The following is a 27,879-nucleotide window of genomic DNA, read 5'->3' on the forward strand; positions in this document are numbered from 1 at the left end:
GTCCACCCAGTCCATTGCGTTAACAGGCCGAACCAAGTGAGATGCCCGGCCCAATCCAATTAACACCAGATGTTGCATTCAACTCCATAGCATAGTCCTCAGCAGGTGAGATTGCTTCCCTCAACATTTGCTATAACCTATCAATCATCAAGACTTATAACATAGGAAGTAATATTTTGTGCAAAACTGGGAAGAAAGTAGCAGAAAAATTCATCAAGAATGCAACTTGCACACACAGATATTTTCATCTGATATATATAGGTTTATTTCTAACTGCGGAAGAATGAAACTTGTGGCATATACATTATCACTGTACAGCAGTTTGGTATTCTTCTGTGCCCTCAGATTAGCTCTCCCCTAAGAGTAGCAGCAACCCTCCGAATAGCTCTAGCAACTCTCCAAATTTCATGTTGAACACCCAGTTGTGTTCCTTTTCCTGCATGTTTCCTTGCTGGAGATATGGCATCGGCTATACCAGGAAAGAACGGCATCTTGCTCTCAGAATCCTCGGGTGGAGAGTATACCTGCCAGCCATAATGAATGAGTTCATTGGTGCATTCCCATCAGAGATGTCCCTAAATCTGAGGACGCGACTAGTGTGGTATGTTACTGGTTCAGCAAGGGTAGCAAAACAAACAAAGACAATTCAAGCAACTAGAAAACATAAATTATATTGATTGATCAGATAACAAAACAAATACCAATATCATCGCTGACTAAAAGATTTGGCTAGCATTACAAATGAAAATAATTTATTGTCATCGTACACATGGAGACTCACTGACAAAGAGGTTTCTGGCTGGAATTCTTTTAGTTGTTCAATGCCTACTCCGCAAACCATGTTGTGAGGTTAAACATTAGGTTAAAAGGAGAACCGGCTGATTTTTCACATGGATCCTTCACCTAATTTTGTGCACATATTCCACGTGGATCGCTGGTCTACATTAGCACTTATTATAAATATCCTGCAATTGCCTGCATCCTATCTTATAAAAGATTTTACACTTCTGGTATGATCAAATGTCTCCCTTCTTATTCTTACTGTAAAGTTTGCAAGTAACTAGGAGAGTATACATTTAAACAAGAATATTAATAGATTTATCCCTTACTGTTTTGTTTTCTTTTAAATGACAATTGAAAGATCAAGGAAAACACAAATAAATATGATTTAGAAATTTTAACTACAACTGCAGTCAATTTTTGTTTTTGCAAATCTACGAGGTGCCTCAGTTATTTCTTATGTTTCCAGAACTATATTCATAATTCATGGTTTCTTTTAACCAGCTAATTATTATTGATTGTTAATCAAAATTAACATACGTAATAGCACACTGAAGAAATCAATTCAATAGGAACATTAGAATCTGAGCAATTCCTGTTTCCAAGAATTGGACAATTAGTTGCAGAACTATAAAAAAAGAGTCTATCAACATTCTAGCCCTTATATGGCTCGTTTTATGCATACCATATGCTTAAACCACTGTTTTCTTCTAAGCCCCTCTGCTTCCAGGAAGCCTCTTTCAGCCAGCATTAGGCGATCATTGAAAGCACGTATCCTCAAGGCAGCAAACTCCTCTGAGGTTTCTACCTCTTGCAGTTTCTGTCATTTGTTTTCATTATAAAGTGTAAACAACAATTGGATAGCTTCTACAGGAATTATAGTTGTATACCATGAACCAGCCTTCATTCATACAGAGGTTGCTTCTGAGTTTTAGCAAGAATAGAGCACAAACATATCATAGGCAAATAGCAACAGAAATGCTAACATAGCTGCAACAAAAAGACAAACCAATAAGTTTCTTTTCTTCAGACAAAGGGATTGGATGACAAATCACAAGGGATAAAAAGAAATTGCATGGCTGACACCAATAACTACAATATATAAGTTGTGACACCAGTGAGGCAATATGATCATGGATGACACCAGTGCATGGTTTTGCTAAAATGTGTCACCATCTAAATGGTTCTCTATATGGATGGATTTTGTCATTGGATGACTTCTTGTTGCAGATAGAGGGATTTTTTCTACATAACACAAGTGACTTATTCTTGGGACGCTTCTTCAGGAGTCGAAATGAACAAATAGTGCTTATTCATTTTCTTACTTATTTCGTACTTAAAGAAAGGTTTAAAATTGATTCAATACCAGTCCCCACACCTCAAATTAGTATGGTACTAGCATATTGAATACGCCAACCTGTACTACCTACACAGTATCACAGAAAAATATAATTAAAAATAAAATATTGACAAGTATCAAGCTGTCTGGTCTAGTCCTAGTCTTTGGGTGGACCAATAAATACTGGTTTTGCAGTGACAAGTCTGATCAGAATACAAAACCCTGCCACAAACACCCCACAACTGTTAAGATAAAAAAACAATAAATGAATTTTTATACAGATTAATGCCCAAATCCTTCCTCCCGAAGATTTTGATGGAGAAAAAAAATCACATATCACAGATAATCATTCTATTGTTTAACTCATACAACACAAAAAAATGTTTTCTATTACCAACAAATATCACATGATTTAGCAAACCCAACCAAAAATAACAATAATGAACTTTATGGCAAGTTTCAAGTCTGACCTTTCCTTCTTCCAGAGCTTCTCTGATTGCAGCAGAGAGCTCGTCAACAGAGGCATTTAAAGGATGCACAGATATCCCACCATCCAGAAAGGTAATCAATGTAGTTGCATACTCCTACAAGTATAAGAGGCAAGTCAAATCTATAAATCAGCTCCATAAAAGCAGAAGAAAGCTTCCTTATCATGAAGAAACTTTTTGTAAAAAATGTATGCCTAACTGTTTGAAGCACCTTAACATCATAATCTGAGGATGTTACAGTTTATGTTCATTTAATGCTTATGATAACAACTAATATAAGTTTGGTCCTAGAGGAAAATTAGTTAAAGTGAGGGAAGGAGTTTGATAATAGATAAAGTGAAAAGAAAATACAGGTTGAGACAAACCTTTCATTAATTCATAAATTACTCAACGGAAGTTCATTTTATCTAGTATTGGATGTAGAGAAAGACAAACAAATTGTCGGTTTGTGAGAAACTAAGCCACATAGGGTATCGATATATAAAGCAGGTAGGACCAGAGAGCTAAATGATACATTATGGAGGGATGGGAATGCTTGGTTAATAAAGGATTAATTTGTGAATTACCTAATCTAGCAAGAATATTAGAAACTAGATAATACTAAACATAAAGCACTATCATAACTGCTTGAAGTTGTTCAACTTTCAATCATTGTAATTAAATTAATGTCAGAAAACACAACTACAGAAAAATTTTATTGGGATTAGAACAAAACAAAGAAAAATCTTTCTATAAACTAATTATGTTGGTATAAAAAAATGACTAAGAAAAGTAATGAAAAAGCTCAGACATGAAAAACAGGCATACATATGATCTTCATTGTCCTAGAAAAACCATATGCTTGATATGACATATTTGAACTTCCTTACATAACGATTTTCAAAAACATGCGATGGGCCAGTACGTTTTGCACCTGACAGCAACAAACTGAATATATGTTTTTTGTCCGGTAATGTTTTTCTGCCGGATACCAGCAACTTGCAAAACTTCGAGGGGCTAGAACGTTTAAAAGTACCAGTAAATACCATCCATACCAAACCATATCAGATGGTATTGCAAACCTTGTCTCCATGTATGTTTTTATTCTAGACTAGCTAGATTGAATTCGAATATTTAAACATCTTACCAACTTCTTTTGCCCACAACAACCTGAAACTAACTTGGCACATCTTTTGTACCCCTCGGCACATCTTTTGCATAGAATATGGGACACAGACATTTTTGGTCCTCGACAGAAATTCTCCGTCGATCAGTTGTGACTCCCGCATTCCATCCTGAAAGACTTTCTTTCTCTTTTCAAGACAAAACAACACTAAAAAATTGGAAGCAATTTCACCACATCCGTTTGATGATCAAAATTGACAATATGAATGTCCAATGAACAGTATACACATCAATTAACATAAATGTATACATCTTTTAAGGTAGATGAAGATTGAAGAAGACATGAAGGTCCTGGATTATTAAATGATAGTGAAATAATTACTGTTAGTGGCATGAGGAGAGGTAAAGGAAGATTTTAATAGAAACTTCTAATAAAATTTAAATACTGGTCCACGTAGTTGACCCACATAATTGGGATTTTCCGGCTTTGTTGTTGATATTTCTAGTGTGCTATCTAGAGCTGGAAAGGTTTGTATTGTCATTGTAGAACCTGAGCAAATCAACCCCACCCGGTGTATAAGTCAACCAAAGTCACCCATATCTTCAAGAAGGTCGCATCCCAAAGTCACTCACATTCCCAAGTAGGTCACCCCTTCAAGACATCTTCAAGACGATCCGGTCTTCAAACCATCCTCTAGTAGACCACTACCGTATTCAAGTCGACCAAAGCCTAACTTGACCGAATGGGCGGCTACCTAACCACTTTATCCCAAGAGCAAGTTGGTTGTTGCAATGGGATGACTACAATTTGGTGCCAGTGAAACAACTTGGGTGTGAAAAAGAAAAGATAGTGAGTTATCTAGAGCTGAATCATAGTAGAGCCCATGGAAACAAAAAAAAAAAAAACAAAGATGAAAGCTATCTACTTGTCTTTAGTGGTTAAAAAAATATCACTATGGCTCATATGCATATGTATATATAATATGTATATGTACATAAACATAAACATATGTATATTTGTATATATACATTTTTTAACAACCACACATTGTCTAACCAAATCAAATTCTCTCTCGATGTGTTCCTCAAAAAATCTGATTCGTACTGATTCTTATCCCAACTAACGAAGAGATCTTGGCAGAATTGCCACATATGAAATTGAGCACAATTTTGCAAAGAAATTTCCCACTTGTTTCTGGAGAAGAGATGGGAAACATGCTCAATATCATTTGATTGAATAGTTGCTTCAGTTCCTTGTTGTTTAAGAAAACCCTCCCCTGATATGTATATCTATATGTATCATATACATACATTCATATATATATATATATATATATATATATATATATATATATATATATATATATATATATATATATATATATATATATATATATATATATATATATATACATATACATACATGCATATATATATATACATATACATACATGCATATATACATATATACATATACATATACATACATGCATATATATACATACATATATATATCAATGATGTCACAAGCACTCAAGCAAGGAGAGCTATATATATCAATGATGCCACAGGCACTCGAGCAAGGCGAGCCATGAGCACCAAGAGCCTTGCAAAAAACTAAGGCAAGACGGTTAAATCAAATGGTGCCTAGGCAAGTGCCCGAGGCGAGGTGTTGGATGGCTTAGGTGCTCGCCTGGCCCAACCTAGATGCCTCACTAGCCTAGTCCACTCCAATAGAGCTTAAATCAAAGCCTAAGCCTAATCAAAGTTGATGAATTGATCGACTAAACCAATTCACTAATGGTTCTTCAATCCCTCGAACTCCTTTCATGCTGGTGACACCATAGCTTCTTCATTACCACTATGACCACTTGGTATTCATCATTGCGACCTTCGAAGGCCTATCATTGCCGTTGTGATTTTTGCGGATAAGTGTCTTCACCTTTTTCTCTTATAGCTCTTCTCTAATTGTTGTTACACTCGCTATTGCTTATGCAATGATTTTCATCTCCATCTCCGCGTCCAACAACTATTCTCCAATCGACTATCACTATGTTGCCCGCTGTGAATTTTCTTACAATAGCCTCTGACAACTATTCTTCAACCACCAGCAACCACCACCATGATTTTCACTTACAATCGCCTTCAAGAGCTATTCTCTGATCACTTTCGCTTGCGACAAGTCTTCTCCAATTGATTGTTGTTGCGCTATGACCTTTGCCAACAACCACCTCCACTTCTCTCAGTGCTTTTATAACTGCCTACTTACCTACTATTGTCATTGTGATTCATGCCGATGATCACTTCGCCTCCATCTTCGTCTCCAATGGCTTCTCCTTGTGTTCTCCTACAGCCTACTTGTTTGTGGTGATCACCGTTTTTTTCAATTATATTATTTTTAACCTGATTAGTAATTTTTTAAATTATAATGGTGAGTGTCTCACTTTCGTTGACGGGATAGCTTAATCGAATGTCTAACACCTCAGCTTTTTGGAATTTTGCACCTTTGACAACACAGAAGACAAAGCATTAACTAAGTCATTTTGTCATACTCTGAGCACAATTTATATATAAACTTTATATGACAAATACTTACATGTAACTGGGTAGAGTAAGAAAGGTAATCAAAAGGTAGGACTGGATCATCTGCTAGCCGAAGACCTAAGAGGCCCCAAAGTTCAGCAACTGAGAAACATGCAACAAACTCAATAACTGAAATAATTATGGATAAAGAATCAACTGAAAGCAACATTTCTAAGTTGACTGCTCAGAAAAATGTAGCAGTCTCAGAAAACCCTGTAATAAAAAAGTGTTATATGTATTTTTCATCAAACCCCACGATGTATCAGCCTATTCCCATCAGCACAAAAGAACTGAAACCAGATACTGTTTATGCTTTGAATCGATAGTGAAATCCAAATTGCACATTGTAAACTAACTAGAACTAATCATAGAAGTTCTTGTGATATGTTAATACTCCAATCTCATATTCAGAGGATATGTCAATCATTTCCAAATGACTGGACTACTAAAGGAAGAGAAATTCCTTGCTGTTCATCCATCAGAAAACCCTGTTCTCTCCCATCTGATGTAATTTATGTCTTGAAGTTAAGGTCCTAACTCTACAATAAACTCAACATAATGACATGAAGATATGATGAGTATTTTATATCGAACAAGTAAGAAAATGAAACACTTACTGGCTACATGGCGATGAAATGATGGATCTCCATGTTCTATCATCCATTTATAGGAGTCAAAAGCAGTATGGTAGCCGCCGAATGCTGAAAGCACAATATAGAATTATCCCCATCTGATCATAATAACAAAAACTAGGAATGCTGTTACCTTTTCAGATAATATGATTGAAGTGAAAATGTAGAGCAGAGAATCAAAACAATCATGCAAAAGCTTAATCATTTTGATCAGTAGGCCTCATGGAATTAGTGAAATGCACTGAGAGTCAACAAGTGATGGAGAAATGTTGTCACCCCCCTCATAAGGCAAAACTTTGAAACAACTGACACTGCATCAAATCTTGCTATAAACAATAATATACAGCAATTTGTACAAGTTTTGATAATGCTAGTATTTCACCCAATATGAATAGGAAGAGTTAGAACCTATCTTTGGTCCACTAGTACCAAGGAACTTTATTACCTAGTTGTTGAGCAACCTTATGCCGTAGCCGATGTGTCATGGACTTAGCTGGAATTGCCTAAGTCGTGAGGCACCCTTGCGGCAAAGACGTGAACTTAGCTTGTGTTGCCTAAGTCGCGAGGCACCCTTGCGGCAAATACGCGAACTTAGCTTGTGTTGCCTAAGTCGCACTTCGCCCTTGCGATTTGCGTCCGCAAAGATCAACCAACTTACAACCTCTCGCAGGTCTCAAAGGACCTGTAAAAGAGAAAGTTGATTAGTTCGAAGAACGAGCGACGGACAAGTCCCGACGTCTCACGAAAAGGGGAAGCTTTACAAGCAATTCAGCGAGCACCTTGCGTGCACAAGAGAAAAGAGGGAGAGGAGGAAAACAAGGACTTTAGAGGGTTGAACGAACAGCTGCAAGTCCACAAACAGCTACTGTGGAAGGGCGTGAGGCACAGCTTGGGGTTGTTGTTGGTTGGATCTGCAGTCCCTTTAGGTGGGTGGATTATAACGTTGTTGTCCCTGCTCGGGCATCGGATCAACTGAGATGTAACCGGGGCCCCGATAGGCCGAGGTGTGGCTCGAACGTTGGACAAGGTGAGTATCATGACTCGGGCACTAGACTGGCCAAGCCATACTACTCGGGCACTGGTTTGGTCGAGCAACGCTACTTGGGCACATGACTGGCCGAGTCGTACTGCTCGGGTATTGGTTTGGCCAAGCAACGCTACTCGGGCACACGACTGGCCGAGCCACACTGCTCGGGCACTAGTTTGGCCAAGCAACACTACTCAGGCATATGACTGGCTGAGCGACACTACTCCGGCACTAGTTTGGCCTAGCAACACTACTCGAGCACATGACTGAAACCAGGTGTAGCTGAGCCCGGAGAGAGTCCGCCGAGTTGGATGATAAGGTATCGAGCTCGAGGCAGCTTGGGGTGGTGCGTCGGGGACCGGGGCGCTATGCTCGGGCGTCGGCCTCAAGTCTCCTGACTGCTCTTCGGCCAACGGATTAGCATCCACAGCTCTGGGTTGCTGGCCAATCGAGATAGGCTCCTGTGGCGTGATGACAGGGGTTGTCAAGTCCCATGGCAGCGGTGGTTGGGGCAATGCCGCCTGCTGGCCGAGTTGGGGAACTAGGGGGATGATAGTCTGCATCATCCCCGCCAGCGCTTGGACTTAGTGGGTGAGGCTGAGGAATGCCTCGGCTAAGACAGCAGGTCGTCCCATTGTGGTCCCAGGAGGCGAAACCCAGGATCGTTGAATAACCGTCAGTAGCGGTTTGGGGTTGGGGTTGAGGTGTTCCCTTCCAGGTTCGAAGGAAGAGGGAGCTGCCCTCCGATCCCGAAGGTCAGGTGAGCAGCGGGCGGCTCCTCTCTAGGACCTCGCCCAGGGTTGCTCGATTGTGGGCGTTCTTGCAACATTGGGCCCTCCTAGCGCCAAAGTAGCTGAATATGTTTAAGCCCCAGTTAGTGATAGTGCATCCATCAAACCCTTATAAGTCAATCTAAATCTTTGCCCACCACCAATATGGAACTAAACAAGGGTTATATAATCTCCCTCAATGATTTGACGCTATCGTTAAGCATCAACATCATCCAGAACAAACTCAAACATGGTGCATATGATACCTAAGCTAATGGTGGCACCATGCTTTAATGTACTCTCTAATCCAATCCACGGGTAATCTTTTTTACTCGAGTCTCTCATCATCTCCAATAGGTAACCTTGATAATATTTGTCACATCTCAATTTGATGGGATAACTGACTCATTAACCTGTTGAGTCTAAACCACTACATAAAATTCTTAAACCCAAGCTAACTCATTAACCTGTTGGGACTAAACTGGGGTGTTAAGATAGGACCAATAATAATCAAAGACAGCATATCAGGCACCATTGTAGAACCAATTACAAGTAATAAAGCATCAACCCACTGATTGAAGAGACCTAAAAACAATCGTAGTTGTCTCGATTGAAGAAAACAAGAAACAGGGCTGATCTTAGTAACAAAAAGTTTCTACTCTCTATATTTCCTTCCAGGTATGATCAAGTGAAAAGAACATTCCTTGAAAGATATCAATCAAAAGCCACATAGCATCCAAAGAAACACTTCCAATAAGAAACACAATTGATTTGTCAGATCAATGGTGTAACTTCTCACCAAAGCAGACCAGAGTTAATAAACATAACCAAGTCCTCTACGTTATTCAGACATCAATCTTTCTTTGTTGATCAAAAGCTAAGACAATGACCTTGACCTTCAGAGACAACAATACAAATTTATGCAGCTTCCCACATATAAAAAGCTTACTCTGGTCAACCTTTCATACAAGGAGACAGAAAACTCTACGGTCATTCAAAAATAAATATATTACCTTCCAGTCACCTTAGTAGCAATGCAAAGTGTTTAGCGTACATGAAAACAAGGAAACAGCATTTAAAAAGGCAAATGAAAGTGCAAAATTACATCATCAGAAGTGAATCTATGTCATTCACGTGCCTATTTAAGCCGGCTTACAAATCAAACAAGGTGATGACAGAATGTGTTAGAATTCCTTTTCTTGACTAAATGTCCATCTTCTACTTTTAATCTCCCATAGAGATAGAATTAGCATAAGTGATGACACCCAGAGTAGCAAATCCATTACTCCATCCCTCAAACTTGTCAACTCATGCCCACCGTTCTATAGATACAACCATGAACAAGTTAAGCTGGCACAATTCAGCTATGAACAAACAGTATTTACCCAGCAAGATGTCTATCTATTGCTATTCACTGATAGTGCTTGATTGGGACAAGGAGCATATCGCTCACTGCACATAAACAAGTTCCTCCACATGCAACCCAGTAATCCAGCAAATGCTTCAAACTAAAATAAATTCAGATCTAATGTCATTTTATATTTCCTTGATCATCATAATAGAGAAGGCAAATGCATATATACCATAAACTTAACAAATATATATTTAACTACATGCCTTAAACAGTCACATTCCAGCTAAAACATCTTTTTATGATGAATAAGCAACTGTAAAAATATATATTCACAAGATACAATACTTACCAACAACTTGTGACAGTTAAGGGCGGATTTTCTAACTTCAAATTGTCACCCAAAATTGTGCATGAAACATAGCACAACATTGTGCCAGTTAAGGCAGCATATTTTCTCATTTTAGATAAAGTTATAATCTAACATAGTGGACTAAGAGAGATACCTTCACCATAGTACAAATCCACAGAAGGAATCCCCGCATGGTGTAAAAATGCAGAAAAATCTGAATCAGCTCTAGCCAGTCTTTCAATCTTCTGCATTGAAAAATCATAACTAGCATACAAGATTAGCGTAACACCAGGAAAAGAAAATTAAACTACTGAATTCAAGCAAAAAGCCTATTGTATTATTGTCACAACAAAAAGCCAGGTACGATGAAGTAAACCAGTAAAACTATACTGCTGGACATAAAAACACATAAAATTAATACTCAAGCATTTCAATGTCTTGGCAGTGAAAGGATAATGATTCCATCCTCACAGATAAAGAAAAAAAATAAACTAAGAAGGCTAAGAGGATAGTTCCATTGAAAATCTCTAATTTACTCTATTAAAAAAAAATCTAGAACAACTCTTAAAGAATCTAACTGGCTCCAAATTAGATTTTTTTTTTCATTCAGTTTCCATTGTATTAAGTATACAAGTGCTCAATCAAGTTCTGTAATCTGTATCACTGATAGAAGAAAGAATAACATAGGTACTAACAGCTTACACTGATACCTTCATTATTTGCTGCCCAAGAATCATAAACCGTCCTGCCTTCCAAATCTGGATCCTGGATCTGAAACATCAAGATGACCACCATATAACAAATATAGATGTGAAAAAATGCCTATACTCACTTGGTGAGAAAACTTCACATCTCATTTATATAAAACTAAATTGATTCTTTTTATTTTTCTATTAATGAGCAAAGAGCACCCACTTAATAGAAAACTTCACATCAATTATTATACAAGAGAAGAATTAACAAACTTGCAACAGTATTGCATGTTCACCTGTTTTGTAACTTGAACTAGAAGCTTGTCCAACTGGGGAGTTGCACCAGCAAAAAAACCATCACCTTGAACTGCACAATCGACATTCAAGTATGTCACAGTCATCGATGTCAATTTTCCAAGGTTCTGCTCAACCCATTCAGTAGATCCAATCTATAAAAAAAAACTTGAATTAGATGAAAAATGTGAAAATGCAGTAATGAGCACAAGGTACTACAACTCAATCATTTTAGAAGAAAATTTTGATCTTGGACCTCAAACTAACTTGAAACATCTCAACAAAAAACATGCAGGAAGAGATGTTGTACGGTATAAAGCACAGGTGCTTTCAGTTGTAGATTAGCTTACTTGCACAAGAAGCATCATATGCATATATATGATAGTGACCACAACTGCATCTTGTTCAGTGCATATCTATAAGTTCTTTTTTAGAATTTTTAGCCCTATTTGCATGATCTATTATGTAACCACACATAAGTTGGGTACGGGCATTCAATTCCTAGTTTGAGAGAAGTTATCACTTCATAAATGTCACAAATGAAGCATTCACGCACTAATTGCTTTGAGCTCCATTTGCATGATATATCATGCAATTGCATTGCATGATCTATCATCTAACTTTGAGAGAAGATATGGCCTCATAATCAGGGTTTTCTATACCAACACATGCCACCCGATATCGGCAGTATGTACCGAGCTGACAAGGGACCGGTGCGTGGACCACCATATACCAAGTGTTACTGTTACATGAACTCGTATAAGATGATACGAGGCTTGCACAGGTCAGTAATGATCGGATTTCAACCGTTACTGACCAAAGGCTAAGATTGTCCTATTTCAAACGATTAATTTGATCGTTTGAACCATAGGAAAAAATGTTTAAACCCTTTCATCCCCCCTCTTTCAACCCATTCCACTCTCTCAATCTCTTCAACTCTCAAACTCTTTCTCACTCGCATCTCTCTCACATTCTCACATTTTCACTCTCCTAAACTCAACAAAGCTGCGATTTATAGATTGGATCAAATTTGGGAGACTATTTTGGGAGGATTAAGAGGAAGAACACTCTAATCAAGAGATAATACAATATGTATTATATTTCTGGATATTTATTGATTTATAAGATGATTAAGCCTATTCTATGTGGTTAATGACTTAATATCTAATATGTTGTTTGATATGTTTTTGATAGTATAATAGTATTAATTATGGAGTAATTAAGGCCATTAATGTTATTATTAGTGTGTTTAATGTTGATTTTTTGAAATTAGACACTTAATGGATCAAATCTTTATATTTCATGCATATTAAAGTGATTTATATGTTTGTGATGATATAATAGGTTTAATTAGGTTTTAATTAAGTTTTTTAATGCTATAATTAGTGGTTTTAATGATGATTTAATCCAAGGTATGAAAATACCGTATCGTACCGGTGTTTCGAGGTTGGCTCGGTACGGTACGGTACCGGTGTACCGAGCGGTACACCCTGATGTACCGAATTATTTTATAATTTTTATACTATAGCAATGCTACAATGTAATACTGTAGCACTGTAGCGGTACCGGGCGATCCGCGTACCGGTATGCCGTCGGACTGGTACGTACCGTCCGGTACCATTCGGTACTGCATACCTTGATTTAATCAAAGTTTGACCAATATTGGGCCAATTCAAAGTCTTTAATACCTATTAGTATATTTAACATGTTTATAGCGATGAAAGATGTGTCTAATTAGAGATTAATTAACTATGTTAATGTTGTGATTAGTATATTTAATTACAATAATATGAAATTTTGACCCATATTGGGTCAATTAGATGTCTTTAATGTCTATTAAAGTGTTTAACATATTTATAGTGATGAAAGAGGAATAATTAAAGGTAATTAACTATGTTAATGATATGATTAGTGAATTTAATGATAATTTCATCGTAATTTGACCTATATTGGATCAAATTTACGTATTTAATACTTCTTAGGGTGTTTGGCATATTTATAGTGATAAAATAAAGATAATTAGAGTTTAATAAAAAATTTATTATTGTAATTAGTTTATTTAATGATAAATTTAATGATATTGAGTCAATTCTACGTATTTAATGTCGAATATATTGATTGACATATTTATAGTGACAAAGTAGGGATCATTACGTATAATCACATCTTGTTATTTTAAATTAGGGTTAATCGTAACTTTCTTATTTAATTCAATTTTGATAGGAACATGCACATGATGACGCTTGGGATCATGCCCAAAAGATAGATAGGAACCGTCATCATTAGCAATACATTTATTGTAACTACATCAACAAGGGTAAAGGAATCACCTCGATGAAGATGCATTTGGCCGATGGGTATCCCGATGTTGTAAAATACAAGAGGGTTCCGACAGAGGTCCATAAATCATTTCAAGACAAGTTACAACAGGCAAGAGAAGATACAATGAACAAGAAGATGAGCTAAGAAAGAATACTACAGGGCTACGCAGGAACCGGTTTATGACGAATATGAGAGTCGCAACGATGATATCGACCCAAATCTTAAAGCTGGAATTCATGCATCACTGGAGCATTAGTGCATGTATAAGGAAGCATTGAGGCATTGATGACCTGACTCACAAAGGGAGTATGGCAATTGCAGTGGGTCGACGCCACAAGGAATCCAGAGGTCGACCAATATGAGGTAGCCGACTACCCCTATCAGTTAAGCCGGATTGGTAGCATGAGACAGGGTGGCATCCGTAGTTTTATGAAAGGACTTGATAGGAGGTTAGCACCAGATATTATTGATATTAATCCGCAAGCCTATCCTCTACAAACAACGAAGCAAACACAGATTGACGATGCATATAAAAAAATAAAAAGTAGGATACTGGGATGGCAATTGCAAAATGGTTCAACTTTCGTATGATTCCAACAAACACAACCCAAGGTCCATATTATCAAAGCATGATCTCCTCTGTTCAAAAGTTTAGCACGAGGATCCAACCTCCAATACCGAAAAAGATCCACGACGTGTATTTAGATGAGGAGATGACAAAACTAAAGAATTGGATCACATCCTTCAAACGCAAGTAGGACAAATATGGGGTGACATCAATGTGTGACAATTGGACAAGAACAACAAGAATGAGTATCATCAATTTTCTTGTATATTTCAATAAATGAGTGGTTTTTTATAAGTCAATTAATGCTTCTAACAAAATTCAAGATACAAACTATATTGAAAACCTAATAAATATCGTAATAGAAGAAATCGAACCACAATACATTATCCAAATAGTCACCAATGATAGAGCAAATTTCAAGAAAGTCGATTTATAATCGAAAAAAAAACATTGTTTTGGACTCCATGTGCAACTCATTATATGGATCTAATGCTGAAGGATATTGGTGAGCTACCATCAATTAGCAAGTGTGTAACTCAAGCACAGTTGATTATAAAGTTTATATATAATCATCATTAGATCCACTCTTTGATGCAAAAGTATCTAAATGGTGAGATACTCATATCTAGAGTCATTCGGTTTGCTATAAATTTTATTGCCTTAAAGTCAATACAGTACAAGAGGCAGGGCCTCAAGGCAATGATCACTTCACAGGAATGGTCCAATTCCGGGTATTCAAAATCGAGCGATGGAAAAAAGATAAAAAAGACTTTTTTCTTCTAGATTTTATGATACGATAAATGAAATCATAATAGGAGTGAAATCATCTTACGTTATCCTCCGTAAAGTCGATATAGACAAGCGCCTCCAAATGTCTTATCTTAAACATATGTTGATTATAGCAAAGAGGAGGTCAAGAAAGCATTTAAAGATGATTTTGAGATCGAGCAATACTTACAGAACATAGATCGCAAGATTAAAGTTCATATGGACCAAGATATCCATAATATAGATAAATTCATGTTCAGTGCAATTTAATTCATAATTTTTTTAATATTTAAAACATTCTTACTAACAAAATTATTTGTCTTATAGCATATTATCTAAATCCAAGCACTCAATTTCAGTATAGTCTTAAAACGCGATCAGATTTATTGTTGACACTAAAAAATGTTATATATCGACTCGTGTCGAACACTACTGATGTAGTTGATAGAGGGTCAATTATTCCGAAAAATAATTCGTTCATTCTCCAACGTTGTAGGTGTATTATGTCGTTACAATATAGCTCTTCGTGAGAAAAAAATACACACATGTAGATTATAAACTATATTAATTATTTACTATGCTATTAAAGTCTTATTTATATCTTTTTGCAGTCAAGTGGTGGCTACAATTTGGAGAGGACGCACTAAATTTAAGGAAGGTTGTCGTCCATGTACTTTTGTAGACGACAACATCTAATGATTGCAAACATAATTGGTCAACGTTTACATTGATTCACACGAAGGTCCGCAACAGACTTTCGTATAAACAGTTGGAGAAATTGGTATATGTCCACTATAACATGTGGCTAAGGCTGCGGTGTGCTAAGCCGGACAAGGAGTCAGAGGAAACAGAGATTGATCCTATCAACCTCCAATTCTATAACGAAGATTTGGAGCCAATGTTGGAGTGGGTCGAAGCAGCGGAAAACCAAGAGGATCCTCTATTTGATGAGGAAGGAGATCCTCTACGTCCTTTGCGTTATATCATCAAAGCAATAGAAGAAGAGGAAGCACATCCCTAGTAGGAGGAAGATCTCCCTCGATCAGAATGTAACGAAAGGAGCCGAACAACATTGAGTCAGAGTACTCAAGGAACTAGAGACACCCAACTATCACAGTCATCCGCCCAGCGTGAATAGGTAAAGGCAAAGGGGAAGGTAGTAGCATCGATCGCACAGTTGAAAAAAATTGAGTCGGGCGATAAGACACCTCACCAATCACATTCAACCACCCGCTTGGTCTAGAGACATGACAACGATATAGACAACAGTGCCTCAATCAATGATGGCGGCAACATCAGAGAGTTGATGGTCTCGTCTACACAATTTGAGGATGGTGCATGGCCCGATGAGTAGTATTTTACACATGCCACCCAAGATTCAGATCATGGAGCTCAACGAGGTACTTGTCAAGTTTATACATGAAAGGGGAAAATAGTAGATTTTGAACATATGCAATAGAGCCTACACAACGTAGTCAGAGCAAAGCTCATCACATTCACAGTTGTCGTATTATGGAGAATCTTACGACCAACAACAGTACAACGATAGTTGGTCATACTTCTTCGAGCAACAATACAGTGATCAATCTTATGACATAGAGCAGTAGATCAATGGCAAAAGTAGAAGTTCTGACATTCTCCATGCTCCGCACCAAAACATGCCACAATCGTCCTTGCCTCAAGAGATACCTCGAACACATGTGGTTCCCGCTGATCAAACTACGACCATCACCACATTGATGCAATAATGGCATACGATATATCAGTATACTATGTCATGGGATCAATTTCAAGATTAGGTTCGACAAACATATCAAATTGATATATAGATACATAAGATCGAGGACTCCGATCCATCGCCCGTGGAATCTCATCATTCTTTTTTGTAGTAGAATCAGATATATCCATCGATTGATTACTTAATTCGTTTAAATCTTGAAGTTTAAATTGTTTAAAAAATAATCTAACAATTCAAATCATTTCTCTGTAGATAATTCAATATTAACGTAAGAACGATCTAGAATATACCACAAAGCTACTCCTCAAAACTCAAAAAAATATCACTATTTTTTCTTAATTTAAATTATTTTTTTTTGAAATTATGCTAAATTTATATGTATTTCCAATTTAAAAATCATAAACCTTTTTTTATTTTTCAAGTATTTTGGAGCTATTTTCGATAATTTTACTATGCCATTGGTATGTCCCAATGTATCGACATATGATACATCGATACGCCTCGGTACATACCATACTGATAGCTGATCGATACACTGGTATAGACTAGTAAGGTAAACCTTACTCATAATTGTAACAAATGAAGCATTCAAGCTTCATTGAGAGTGACACATAGTAGCTACGTGATCTTGCCACTGAAATAGTTACATTTAAATATATCCATCAGTTATCTACAAAGCATAAAACCGTATCCTTCTTTATCCAAAATTAGGTCCAAAATTTTAGTAGCAAATAGCAAGAAAAACTAACAGATTCTCAGTCCAATAGTCATACTAACTGTAGCAAGAATGAGGTAACTCACCATTCCAAACTCCTCTGCATCCCAACTGCATAGGATTATTGTCCTTCGAGGTCTCCAGCCCGAGCGCAACAAGCTCCCATAACGGCGAGCAACATCAAGAAGTGCAGCTGTTCCACTATTGGGGTCCACAGCACCAAATGTCCATGCATCTCTGTGGTTGCCAAGGATAACATAACGATCTGGCTCCTCACTTCCCCTTATGACACCGAAAACATTCTGAATCTTTGCCAACTTCTTATCTTCCTTGACAACCATAAAGGGATAAAATGGTAGTGCAAATTAAACACATAGAACTAAAGGATCATTTCCATATGCAAGCAGCTAAAAATTGAATTGTATAAGAGCAAACAAGAGAAGGCTCTCATAACAAGGAAAACCTGTAGATAAAGGTAAGGTATGCTTCCACAAGAAAGGTTCCACGTCAGAATAATAACAGATCAGACAAAATAAATTTTACCGCAGAGAAACATAACTAGAAAACAGGAGATCATGAAAGACAAAGTTGTAGCATTTGCAACACACACAAGTCAACAAAGGTTCAGAAGCTGCAATTCGAAGAAAACATTAGACACGTGGGGTCACATATAATGTACCCACTAAAGTACAATGCTAAGATACATTATAGATGATAAAGACAGGTCGTTCATTCATTGATACTAGTATCTTACATGTGTTTTGGCTGAATAAGACACATGAAGCCACCTCAAACAAGACATTTAATTGTTTGAATGCACCTCTAAGATGGGACCATGTCATCCTGGTTGGACCCTGTGCCCCAGTAAGCTAAGGTTCCAACTCGTCATAAAATTTGAAGATTTCTGCAACATAAATTCATCATATACCAACACAATGGACAGTTTTGATGGACCATCTGGTAAAGTAGAACATCATAAACTGGAAAGAAGAATATGTTGATCTTATCACTGCATCATTTGGACATCTTCATATGGAATATGGGACCACAAGAAAGGGGTATCTAACCATTAGCTACTGCGATAGCTACTGCGAAACAATCAAGTGAGATGATGGCAACATCATACCAATCCACGTATTTGTGACAAGGACAAGCATTCATACTCATACAACTCGGTATACTTAGATTGTGTTGACCTGATACACGACAGAATTAGTACAAACAACACCTTTTCAGACCTATTAGCCATTGATTTCTCAAGGCGTTGGACCGCATACATCAGCGAAAGATTGCATATGGTTCGTCGGAGTCAGAAGGGACGTCATCGGTAAGAGAATTCAGCTAAATAAAAAAGGAAACCGACGGCTGATACCTGTGGGAAAAGGAACGACCATCTACAGCCGTCAAACTGTGGCAGATGAAAACCATGGACGACCGAGATTACCTGATACGTGAGGTTGACCAACGTGGGGCCGGGTCCGACGCCGCTGTCCTCCGCCAAAGGCAACGCGTCTCTCCAAGCGCGAGGCATCGGGGGCCCACCCAGCGTCCTCAAAATCTCCATCGCCACAGCCTCCGCCAGCGGCATCGACGGAATCTTGGGGAACCTCCGCCTCACCTCCTCCTCGTCGGCGTCAAGCCTCTCGCCCCCACCGTCGTCCGCCGCAGCCGCGGCGGAAGGAGCCGCCCACCCGGGGGTCAGCGGATCGCCGACCCCGCCGAGCAACACGGTCCCCCTCTCGACTCCACCGCGGTCGGCCGCCTTAAACATCAGCACAGCCACCGCGCCTCTCGCCGCGGCCCTCACAACCACCGCACCCCGGTACCCGCCGCCGCGTCGCACGATCACGACGCAGCCCTTGACGTCGACACCAAGCCGGTCGAGCGCCCGGTAGTCCTCCTCCCGGCCATAATTGATGAACACCCCGGGGGCCATGGCGGCGCCTGAGGGAGAGTAGGCGTGGTACGGCGGCACGGCGGCGGCCTCGGGGTCTGCGGGCTCAGCAAGGGGAAGTGACCTCAGGAGGGCGCCGTCAGGGCGGAGGAGGGCGAGGGAGGCGGAGGCGGGGTAGGAGAGGAGCGGATAGTAGTCGGCCACGAGGGTCCGGAGGCCGGCGGAGCGGAGGTGGGCGAGGACGTAGGAGGCGGCGTGGGCCGCGGAAGGGGTGCCGGCTAGGTGTGGGCGGAGGGTGAGGGTGCGGAGGTGGGCTGCGATGCTAGCATTGGCGCCGGGGGAGAGGGAGAGGAAGAGGCGGTGAGGATCGCTGAGGGAGTCCGCGGGGGCATTGCGGGAAGAAGGCGGAGGAGAAGGAAGAGGGGAGGGTTTATTCCGGGAAGGGGCAAGGGAGAAGAGGTATAAGAGAAAGAAGAAGAGAAGGACGAGGGAGAGGAAACAGAGGACGGCTCGGTGGGCGTGGGGGTGTTTGGGAGGGAGCGGCGGGCGCATTCCGTGAAGAGAGAGAGAGAGAGAGAGAGAGAGAGAGAGAGAGAGAGAGAGAGTTGGGGGACGGGGACGAAGTCGGAGGGTGGCGTTGAAGGCGGATGGGTTTTCGCTTTCAGCATCATTATGAAATGAAGTGGAAATACCGATAAACTTCTTTGGCCTGGTGGGAATCGAATAGGAGACACCTGAGGGATGGATGCGGAAACCAATAATTGCCGCGCCTATACTTTTCCGTGGCGTAAGGTCGCGACTGATTCCTCGCTCGAGTAGTATCACGTAGCAGCAAACTTGTGGTTTGAACTATCGGATATTATTTTAGCCGCCCAGTTTTTTAACGTGACAAATGAGAAGTGCCACCTTAATTATTGATGTTGAAGATGCCTGCAAGTAAATAATACTAGTAATAAATTCACTTTACTGTTATTTAAAGTGAAAGCAATATAAAGGAAAGGAGATGCTAATTAATGTTTGAAGAAAAATGAAAATTAAAAAAAAATTTGTCAATCCAATTTTGGAGGAGATGCAATGCTTAACAAATTTTAACTTCAAGCTGTGTTGTCTTCTCCCTCCTTTTTCTTACTATTTTAACTTCCATGAATCCCATGTCAACAGTACAATTCTACTAGGATAAGGGGAAGGCCATAATAGAATAGTAAGAAACACTAGAGAACGAAAAGAAATGTTCAAGTAGGAATCGATGTTTAAACAGGCAACAACAGAGTCACAAGTCGGCAATAACAGGCCAACCAGGATCATCGAAGAAAAGTGGGTACGTACTTGCATATATCTATGACTTCAATAGGTTCCATCCACTTAACTCGGTTGAATCATCCGCAATATCTGCATGAAAACCGTGTGTCCCATGCTCAAAGAGACAAGGAGAATGATTCTTGCTTAAAATTTAATCAAGCAAACATCATCTGGATACATAATAGACTGACCACGCCGCTATACTGCAGAAAAAGAATTTGACAACATTAAGACATCTGCCATAAGACTTCAGAATTAACTCAGAATCAAGATTTGTTAAAAATGGTAATAAGACAGACTGACCAGCCAGCCATACCAACATGTCTTGTCAGCAGCAGGCTTGCTTGAATAGATCCAAGCGGCAGATACATGCAGCAAGAGAGAGGAGTCCAGCATAAAATTTCCAACATAATGGATCATCAAAAAGCTACTCTAGGTGAGACAGCTAGCCGCTTCACAATTTCTACCACGAGCCACAAACATGTGGGCTCTCCAAAAACTAAGCAAGTTCACTGGGGAATACAAGCCGCTTTAGCGAGAACATTGATCATGTACAGCAAATACATGCAATCGCCAATGATCATGTTGGTGTGATGTTAGCAATAAAAGCACCATCAGTATATTTGAGACGCCTTAGCAATGCTCCACTCAGACGAGGGATCAAAACAGCATCAGGAATGCCTAATGCGTCATCAGTATCCACTGAGGTGTTAATCGACTGCTTGGGCACATCATTGTCGCAGCATAAACAGTTGAGGGCCACATTTAAGCCAGCTGACATAGGTTCAGTGGTAAAGCTGCAGAAAACCACCAAAATTTAAATCCTTGTTTTATAGAAATTACAACAGCATATAGCACAAATGTTCCTAAGAGTATCAAGTAGAACAATGTAGCCAGAAAAAGGTCGTGTTATGGGATTCTTAACATACGTGGACTCGAAACTCCTCCCATCAGAGCTCATTGCTGCACAGATACCACAAACAATCCATGGTGGAAGAACTGTATCTTTTATTTCGATGCTGTAACAAATACCTCTAGCTGATGAACCAGAAATGGTTTCAAAATCTTCAGTATCTGACCCACATGAAGAAGGAATGACCATATCAGCTTTCCTAATCTCCTTGCATCTCACCTAAAATGTTTAACCAGTAAGCCTTTTGGATCTGGAGACGTAGCAACAGCACATTCTACTATCTATTGCTATCTCTTAACCGTAATTACATGCACTCACCTCCGGAACATGGAAAGAGGCATTCAGGAAAGGGACAGGTGCATGTAACACAGGAATATCACAACCATTAAAGGAATTCAGAAAAAACCTGAACAGCAAGTGGTAAGTAAAAAAAAAAGTAAATGAGAAATAGGAATCAAGAAAAAGTTGCATTAAAACAAATTCTGCAATTGTAAAACCTTGAAGGTTTATTATTATCTCCTATACCTATAATTTAACAAGAAATCATACAAGGCATGCACTTGCTTATTTCCACTAAACGAGAGGACGGATTGAGGAGTGTTGTCCACATCGGACAAAGATTCCAAATGGATCGCCGCCTGCATAGGTGAAGCATATATTAGCAAAATAATGTGTGAAAATTTAGATAGAAATACCCTATGAAGCCAAATAAAGGAGAAGCTATATTGAAACCTGGCCCAAGTTTCGCTTCTCAATTTCCATAAGTTCAACCAAGTCATCCTCAGTAGCTTGTTCCACTTCAGCATGACAAAGTGGCATAGCAAAACTTACACTCTGATTCAAGATTAGTAAAATGTAAAGAATGATCAGGAAACGACCCTACAAATGCAAGGGTTCCTAATTAACCGAAAAGGATGGACATAAGCCATAAAACCAACAAAGTTTTATAATTTTCTGTATTCAGCAAGACACCGGTCTATTAAAGCCAAACCATAGAAACAACAAATGTGCTATATTAATTTCAAGATATCACCATAGTTGGAGATCCAACATATGAATTCACAAAGCATCACAGGTAACATATGGATTCAATTTACATATTTATTTCTAGTTTTCATCAGAGAGTGCCATCGTAAAGCAAGTAGAGGTACGAGTTGGATGACAGGCTACTTCACCGACCATCACTTCTTTGTTTCTGGTAAAGCAAGTAATTTAATGGCAGGAATGTGATGTTGAACGACAACACGCACAGGTATTTTGCAAAACTGATTCAGCATGTTGTTAATTGCTGAATAAATAGACAATCATTACTAATGTTTCATCAATCTTAATGTATGCTCCTAATTTTAGGTACTACAGATGTTGTTATACATACTAAAATCTTAATTGATTCACAATGTCATGGTAAGGCTCATGAAATTGGATTACAACTAATCCATCTGACGCTTCCCCCTAATCCCTTGTGCATTGTAACTACTTCTGAGGTTACATGCTTCAACCATGGAAGACAATGAACTCTTATGGATCAATCAGGGTTATGACTATTTTAAACTTGTATCAAGAATTCCAAACCTTTCATATTTATTCTTATAATTCAATTCACTATTGCTCTTGATATAGTTACCATAAGAAATAGACAATAATCCCACTACCATACACTGACTTTCTCAAATTACTAGAGCCAGAGAGAACCGCATTAGAAGTAATTTTCACAACAACCCAACAAAGCACAAAAAAACATGACTTATGTGTTAATAAATAGGCATAGATTCTCTCTTTCATGTATCAAAAGACACAGGCTACACTTACATGTTCTCTGAGCAAGGATCGCAAACCACATGTGGACCGTGATAGGTAAGCATTGCAGGAATGCCTCTTTTTCCCCAAAAATTTGCCACCAAGAAACAAAACCACAAACTGCATAGTACAAACTGCAGATTTTGCAAAAGATCAATAAGTTCACATATATGTAAAATAAATTACATTGTATTATAGAAAGAGTCCAAATTGCATATCTATGTCAAAGAAGGTACTGTTATCTTCTGGCGCATATATCACTCGACTTAATATGCATCATATCATATGGTGTTGACATCCATTTTACATCGCATAATTCAAGACTTTCTACTGCACAGAGAACTCAAAGACTTTCTAATGCACATAGCTTTTGAAGACAAGTACCATTTAGCAAAACTGCTCAAGATATCTTATTAAATCTACAACTATTGTTGATGATGCCTCACCTATAACACCATCATATGAAAGTTAGTTCCTCAGAAGCTGCATGAAGTTAAACAATAAAGAAAACCGAGAATTATCACATGGAGAAACCAACCAAGGGAAGCCGATTAGACCCAAAAGGAGTTTCATATAGTTGAATCGAATGAAGCACTCAAATCCACATCAGGAAACTGTACAGCTTACAAATTATGAAGATTATGGTTTGACTGATTCAATTTAACAAAGATCAAACAGCAAAGGTTTCATCAGATACCCTGAACTTATCTATCTGTAAAGCCAATGACACCAATTTGAAGAAATATAATGTCTTTTCCTTAAAAATAAAGACCAAGCTCCCCAGACCACTGCTAATTGCATTTCTTAGATGCATGCAAGATGTTTTAATTAGTTTGCTCCAATTGGTATGTTTTATCTAGGTGCTTAGCAAATACAGAAAACCGAGTTCACTTATAAATAGCCAAAGTATGGCATTCATTGATATAGATTTGGGTTGTGATCAGACTACATAACATATGAGGACTGTATTGATGCTTATCCTGAGATAAGAGAGAAACAAGTTAAAAGAGAAACTGCATCAGAAAGAGGTTTTTAACATCAAATTTCCATTTTCCACAGTGGTCACGGAGTTGTCATTCTTAATAACTACGATGCACATGTTTGTGAACAGTATCACCAAATGGTCTTCAGTACTAATATGACGACTAACTCATTAATTTAATTGAGTTTAAACAACTGGTCCAAAATAAAGCACTTATAAGTCGATCCAAATCTTTTACCAACTTCCAATAGGATTAATTCAAGTTATCACACTCTCCTATACTAATTTAGGCAGCACCAAAGGCAGGATGTACTTGTAAAGCACTAACATAGTCCGATCAAACTCTATCATGGTCAACGTAAGCCTAGTCCAATGGTGACTCTACATCCTGAGATGCCTGTCATGAAAAGCCCTCTAGCCCTTTTCCATCTCGAGCATCTCATCAATGACCAATATCAAGTTGGCTTTGATATCATTTGTCACGATCCAAATCGATAAGATAACCGACTCATTAACTTCGTTGAGCTTAAACCAATAGCTCAAAAAAATTAAACTTGTCAATATTATTAATACACTCATCATGCCCTTATGAGTGCCCTTATGAGTCAATGCAAATATTTCCTTCACATCTTATGGGATTAAATCAGATTGTTTGATTTTGTATCATAAATCTTAGTGAGTTAAGAGATATGGCTCATGCTAAAAATTAACTAGCTAACATACAACTCAAATTTATTTTACAAGAAATAAGTTAATTGTTGTTAAATAATGCTCAATAAATGTGTAGGAATGCAACGAAAAACTGCAAGGAAAAAAATGCTATCACCATGTTTAATCAAACAATATATGATGCTCAATAAGAATGACATCGAGCATCAATTCCAAAATCAACTACTCATCTTGTCCATCATCAAAATATCAACATTCAAAGAAAAAAAATCCCCCCAAGAAACACCTGCAAATTTTCCAACTTCTCCTGAAGTATATGACCTTAATAATTTTATAAAAAAATGGATTTCCCAAGATTGGCGTATATCTGATAGTCAAAAAAATGGTAGAAATAGGTTGGTCAAAACAATATTAACAAAATATAATTAAGGCTTAAATAATTACCATAAAAAATGTTACATATGTTCTTTCTGAGCATATAGTAAAGGTCACGAAATGAATCTTCCCAATCCTGCTGCCTTTTCAACAAAAATTTTGAATCTGAAAATTGATAAATTCTAATAAAACTTAAGATATAATGACACAAATCACTATGAAAAAAGTCTCTTCGTAAAAAGAGAAATAATTAAGTGCCAAACCTCCTTTTGCAGCTGATGACACAAACATGGACATGACAGAAGCTGGCAGAGAAGATTGAGGATATACCCATGAATGCAATGATTTTGAGTATTTGACCTCGGAGGTGGTGTTTTCAGATGTACAGTCTAAATTTTGACCACTGCTGTGAGGATTACAGCTCATACCCATGACAGCAGGACTTGCACATAATCTGTGGCACCTGCAAATAAAAATAGCAATTTAAAGTTAAACCATTTTCCTTTGAAGACAGTGGTCAATAGTAGAGTGTCAAACTTACACAGTATCCTAACATGACACAACTTCAAACAATTGCCAATTAAAAGACTTCAGGACAATTGGTTACACATGTTGACTTTAGACAAGTGAAAATGCTTCTGAAAACAAGGAGAATATTGCTTCTCAACCATTCAAGAAGACCAAGAGGGAACAAATGGCAAGGCAGACCAATAGCACATAAAGGTTGCACATGAACATTACCCAAAACTTACAGCACCAAAAAGATCGAGCATACTTAGCAATCAACACTAAATTTAACACTAATCCTCTAAACAAAGTTGTAATTTCTCAGCAAGAGCAGAATTAGGCAAGTGAGAAACAAACCTGAAAAACCTAAAAGCCTCTTTGGCTTATACATTCATCGTATTTTCATCTCACAGTCAAGATGAAACAAAATTCAAAGCCCTTAAATATAACAATTACATAAATAATATCTGAAAAAGATAGAAAACCACAGCTAGATTAACACGATGCAAAGACCAAAATAAACATTACCATGACAGCCACATCTACAACATAGAGTTAAGGCATACATATATTTATGAAGAAAATAGAGACAGGAATATTGAAGCACCTGCATAAGCTATATGGACAACATTATACTTCCAGGATTGATAAGTAACCAAGAGAATTGGATACAGATAACTGTCTATGTAATCAGCTTCGACTACCTTTATCAGCTATTATGAAAGAGAAAATTCAGGACAAACCAACTCCAAATCCCATCTCTCAAACTAGTGTTAGTTAAGAAAGAAGCATTGTAGCACTCACCATTTCACTGAGGACGACGAAACCAACCGCAGAGTGGTTTTTAAGGTAAAATCACAAGGTACTCTTGAACCTGGAATCTCAAATTCAGAAAAAGAACTGCTTGAAGAATTCGTAGGAAAACCACCAACTTTTCCAGAAGAGACAGCCAATGAAACTGAGGTGGAAGGAATTTCACGAGCTACCAACCCTCTAAGTGCTTTTTCCTAGCAAACATATTCGATCAACAAACCATGCAATGATAGCAAAATAAGACTTTGCATCACAAACCAAAAAGAGTACCAACATCTGGGGAAAATCTACCATATCAATTTTGGCACAATTGGTAAGATTCTCATCTCCCATATGAAGCTGAACAACATTGCGCAACACATTTTGGCGACACTTTTCAATCGTCCGAAAACCTTGTTCGCTTATGTCTCTGGCGGATTGGTCAGATCCTTCAGATTTGTTAATGAGGCTAGGGTTTTCACTGCAATCAAGGGGGGAAAATTTACCACCATTAAAATAATAATATAACAGTGCGAGCAAAAAATATTCATATTGGGTTAGCCCCAAGTAGATCAAAGGAACACCGCAAAATCGATGGTTCGCCCTCTGCTGGTAAAGAAGCAGCAGGACTAGGAACATCATTAGAAAATCCACTGATAGTGGAAGACACCTGTTTTAGAGAGTTAAAATAAACACCACATTAGTCAGAAGAACTCCCATCACAAAATACATCAATATTAGAGCATGAAAAACATAATTCAACAACTTTCCAACCTTGGCCTTCTCATCTCCATTAAATACTCTGCATCTCTCACTTGACTTTTTAACAGGATAGACCTCATTGACACGCGTAGTAATGTACCTTGGAATTTTTAATTGTTCACTTCTCCTGATCGCATTACTCTTTACACTACCAAACATGCACCAAACAGTCAGCAAAGTGATGTAAAAGAAAATACATGACTGATATTAATCTACCTGTCTGAGGCCAGCAAAGGAGGCAAGGTTTTTTCACCAATCACCTGAGCATTCCTCCGCTTCAACTGTTCCCCCTGCCACATATGCATGGCAATTAATATCAGCGAACTATTTCAATTCTCGATCAAAAATGTCATGAGGTTCAACATT

At 38.3% G+C, this 27,879-nt stretch overlaps 2 protein-coding genes across 6 annotated transcripts in view; both read right to left on the reverse strand.

The window, feature by feature from the left end:
- Positions 1-21,159, reverse strand: LOC135637134 (probable glutamate carboxypeptidase VP8). Of its 4 annotated transcripts, XM_065149583.1 has the most exons (13): positions 21,020-21,159; positions 20,744-20,919; positions 18,968-20,347; positions 17,610-17,852; positions 11,415-11,567; positions 11,129-11,197; positions 10,581-10,671; positions 6,912-6,995; positions 6,308-6,396; positions 2,590-2,703; positions 1,466-1,600; positions 304-524; positions 1-137 (listed from the first exon to the last, which is right to left on the reverse strand). In XM_065149583.1, the coding sequence occupies exons 3-12, from the start codon at positions 19,967-19,969 to the stop codon at positions 342-344; spliced, it is 2,163 nt and encodes a 720-aa protein (XP_065005655.1). In that variant the 5' UTR covers positions 19,970-20,347; positions 20,744-20,919; positions 21,020-21,159; the 3' UTR covers positions 1-137; positions 304-341. The 4 variants fall into 4 exon arrangements, 3 of the variants coding, with proteins under 3 accessions (XP_065005655.1, XP_065005656.1, XP_065005654.1); XM_065149584.1 differs by lacking the exons at positions 1,466-1,600; positions 21,020-21,159 and having other exon boundaries at positions 20,744-20,881; XM_065149582.1 differs by lacking the exons at positions 1-137; positions 21,020-21,159 and having other exon boundaries at positions 227-524; positions 20,744-20,881.
- Positions 21,105-27,879, reverse strand: part of LOC103974197 (uncharacterized) — an 8,810-nt gene continuing 2,035 nt past the window's right edge. The window contains exons 2-14 of one of the 2 annotated variants that reach the window (XM_065149585.1): positions 27,730-27,803; positions 27,526-27,661; positions 27,336-27,421; positions 27,064-27,232; positions 26,764-26,966; positions 25,716-25,915; positions 25,522-25,617; positions 23,439-23,560; positions 22,362-22,463; positions 22,155-22,267; positions 21,948-22,035; positions 21,646-21,848; positions 21,105-21,513 (exon numbers count right to left, since the gene is read on the reverse strand). In XM_065149585.1, coding sequence (XP_065005657.1) covers positions 21,297-21,513; positions 21,646-21,848; positions 21,948-22,035; positions 22,155-22,267; positions 22,362-22,463; positions 23,439-23,560; positions 25,522-25,617; positions 25,716-25,915; positions 26,764-26,966; positions 27,064-27,232; positions 27,336-27,421; positions 27,526-27,661; positions 27,730-27,803 — 1,809 coding nt within the window. In that variant the 3' untranslated portion in view covers positions 21,105-21,296. The remainder of the gene's footprint in view (positions 21,514-21,645; positions 21,849-21,947; positions 22,036-22,154; positions 22,268-22,361; positions 22,464-23,438; positions 23,561-25,521; positions 25,618-25,715; positions 25,916-26,763; positions 26,967-27,063; positions 27,233-27,335; positions 27,422-27,525; positions 27,662-27,729; positions 27,804-27,879) is intronic. The other variant, XM_065149586.1, reaches the window with a different exon arrangement.

The sequence above is a fragment of the Musa acuminata genome, chromosome BXJ3-4 (assembly GCF_036884655.1).
Source record: "Musa acuminata AAA Group cultivar baxijiao chromosome BXJ3-4, Cavendish_Baxijiao_AAA, whole genome shotgun sequence".
Classification (NCBI taxonomy): Eukaryota; Viridiplantae; Streptophyta; class Magnoliopsida; order Zingiberales; family Musaceae; genus Musa; species Musa acuminata.

Coding starts and splice junctions, on each gene's coding strand:
- LOC135637134 (XM_065149583.1), bottom strand. CDS start 19,969: ATGCGCCCGCCGCTCCCTCCCAAACACCCCCACGCCCACCGAGCCGTC. Junction 17,853..18,967: donor TGGTCAACCTCACGTATCAG/GTAATCTCGGTC, acceptor ATGGTTGTCAAG/GAAGATAAGAAGTTGGCAAA. Junction 11,198..11,414: donor TAGTTCAAGTTACAAAACAG/GTGAACATGCAA, acceptor TTGATGTTTCAG/ATCCAGGATCCAGATTTGGA.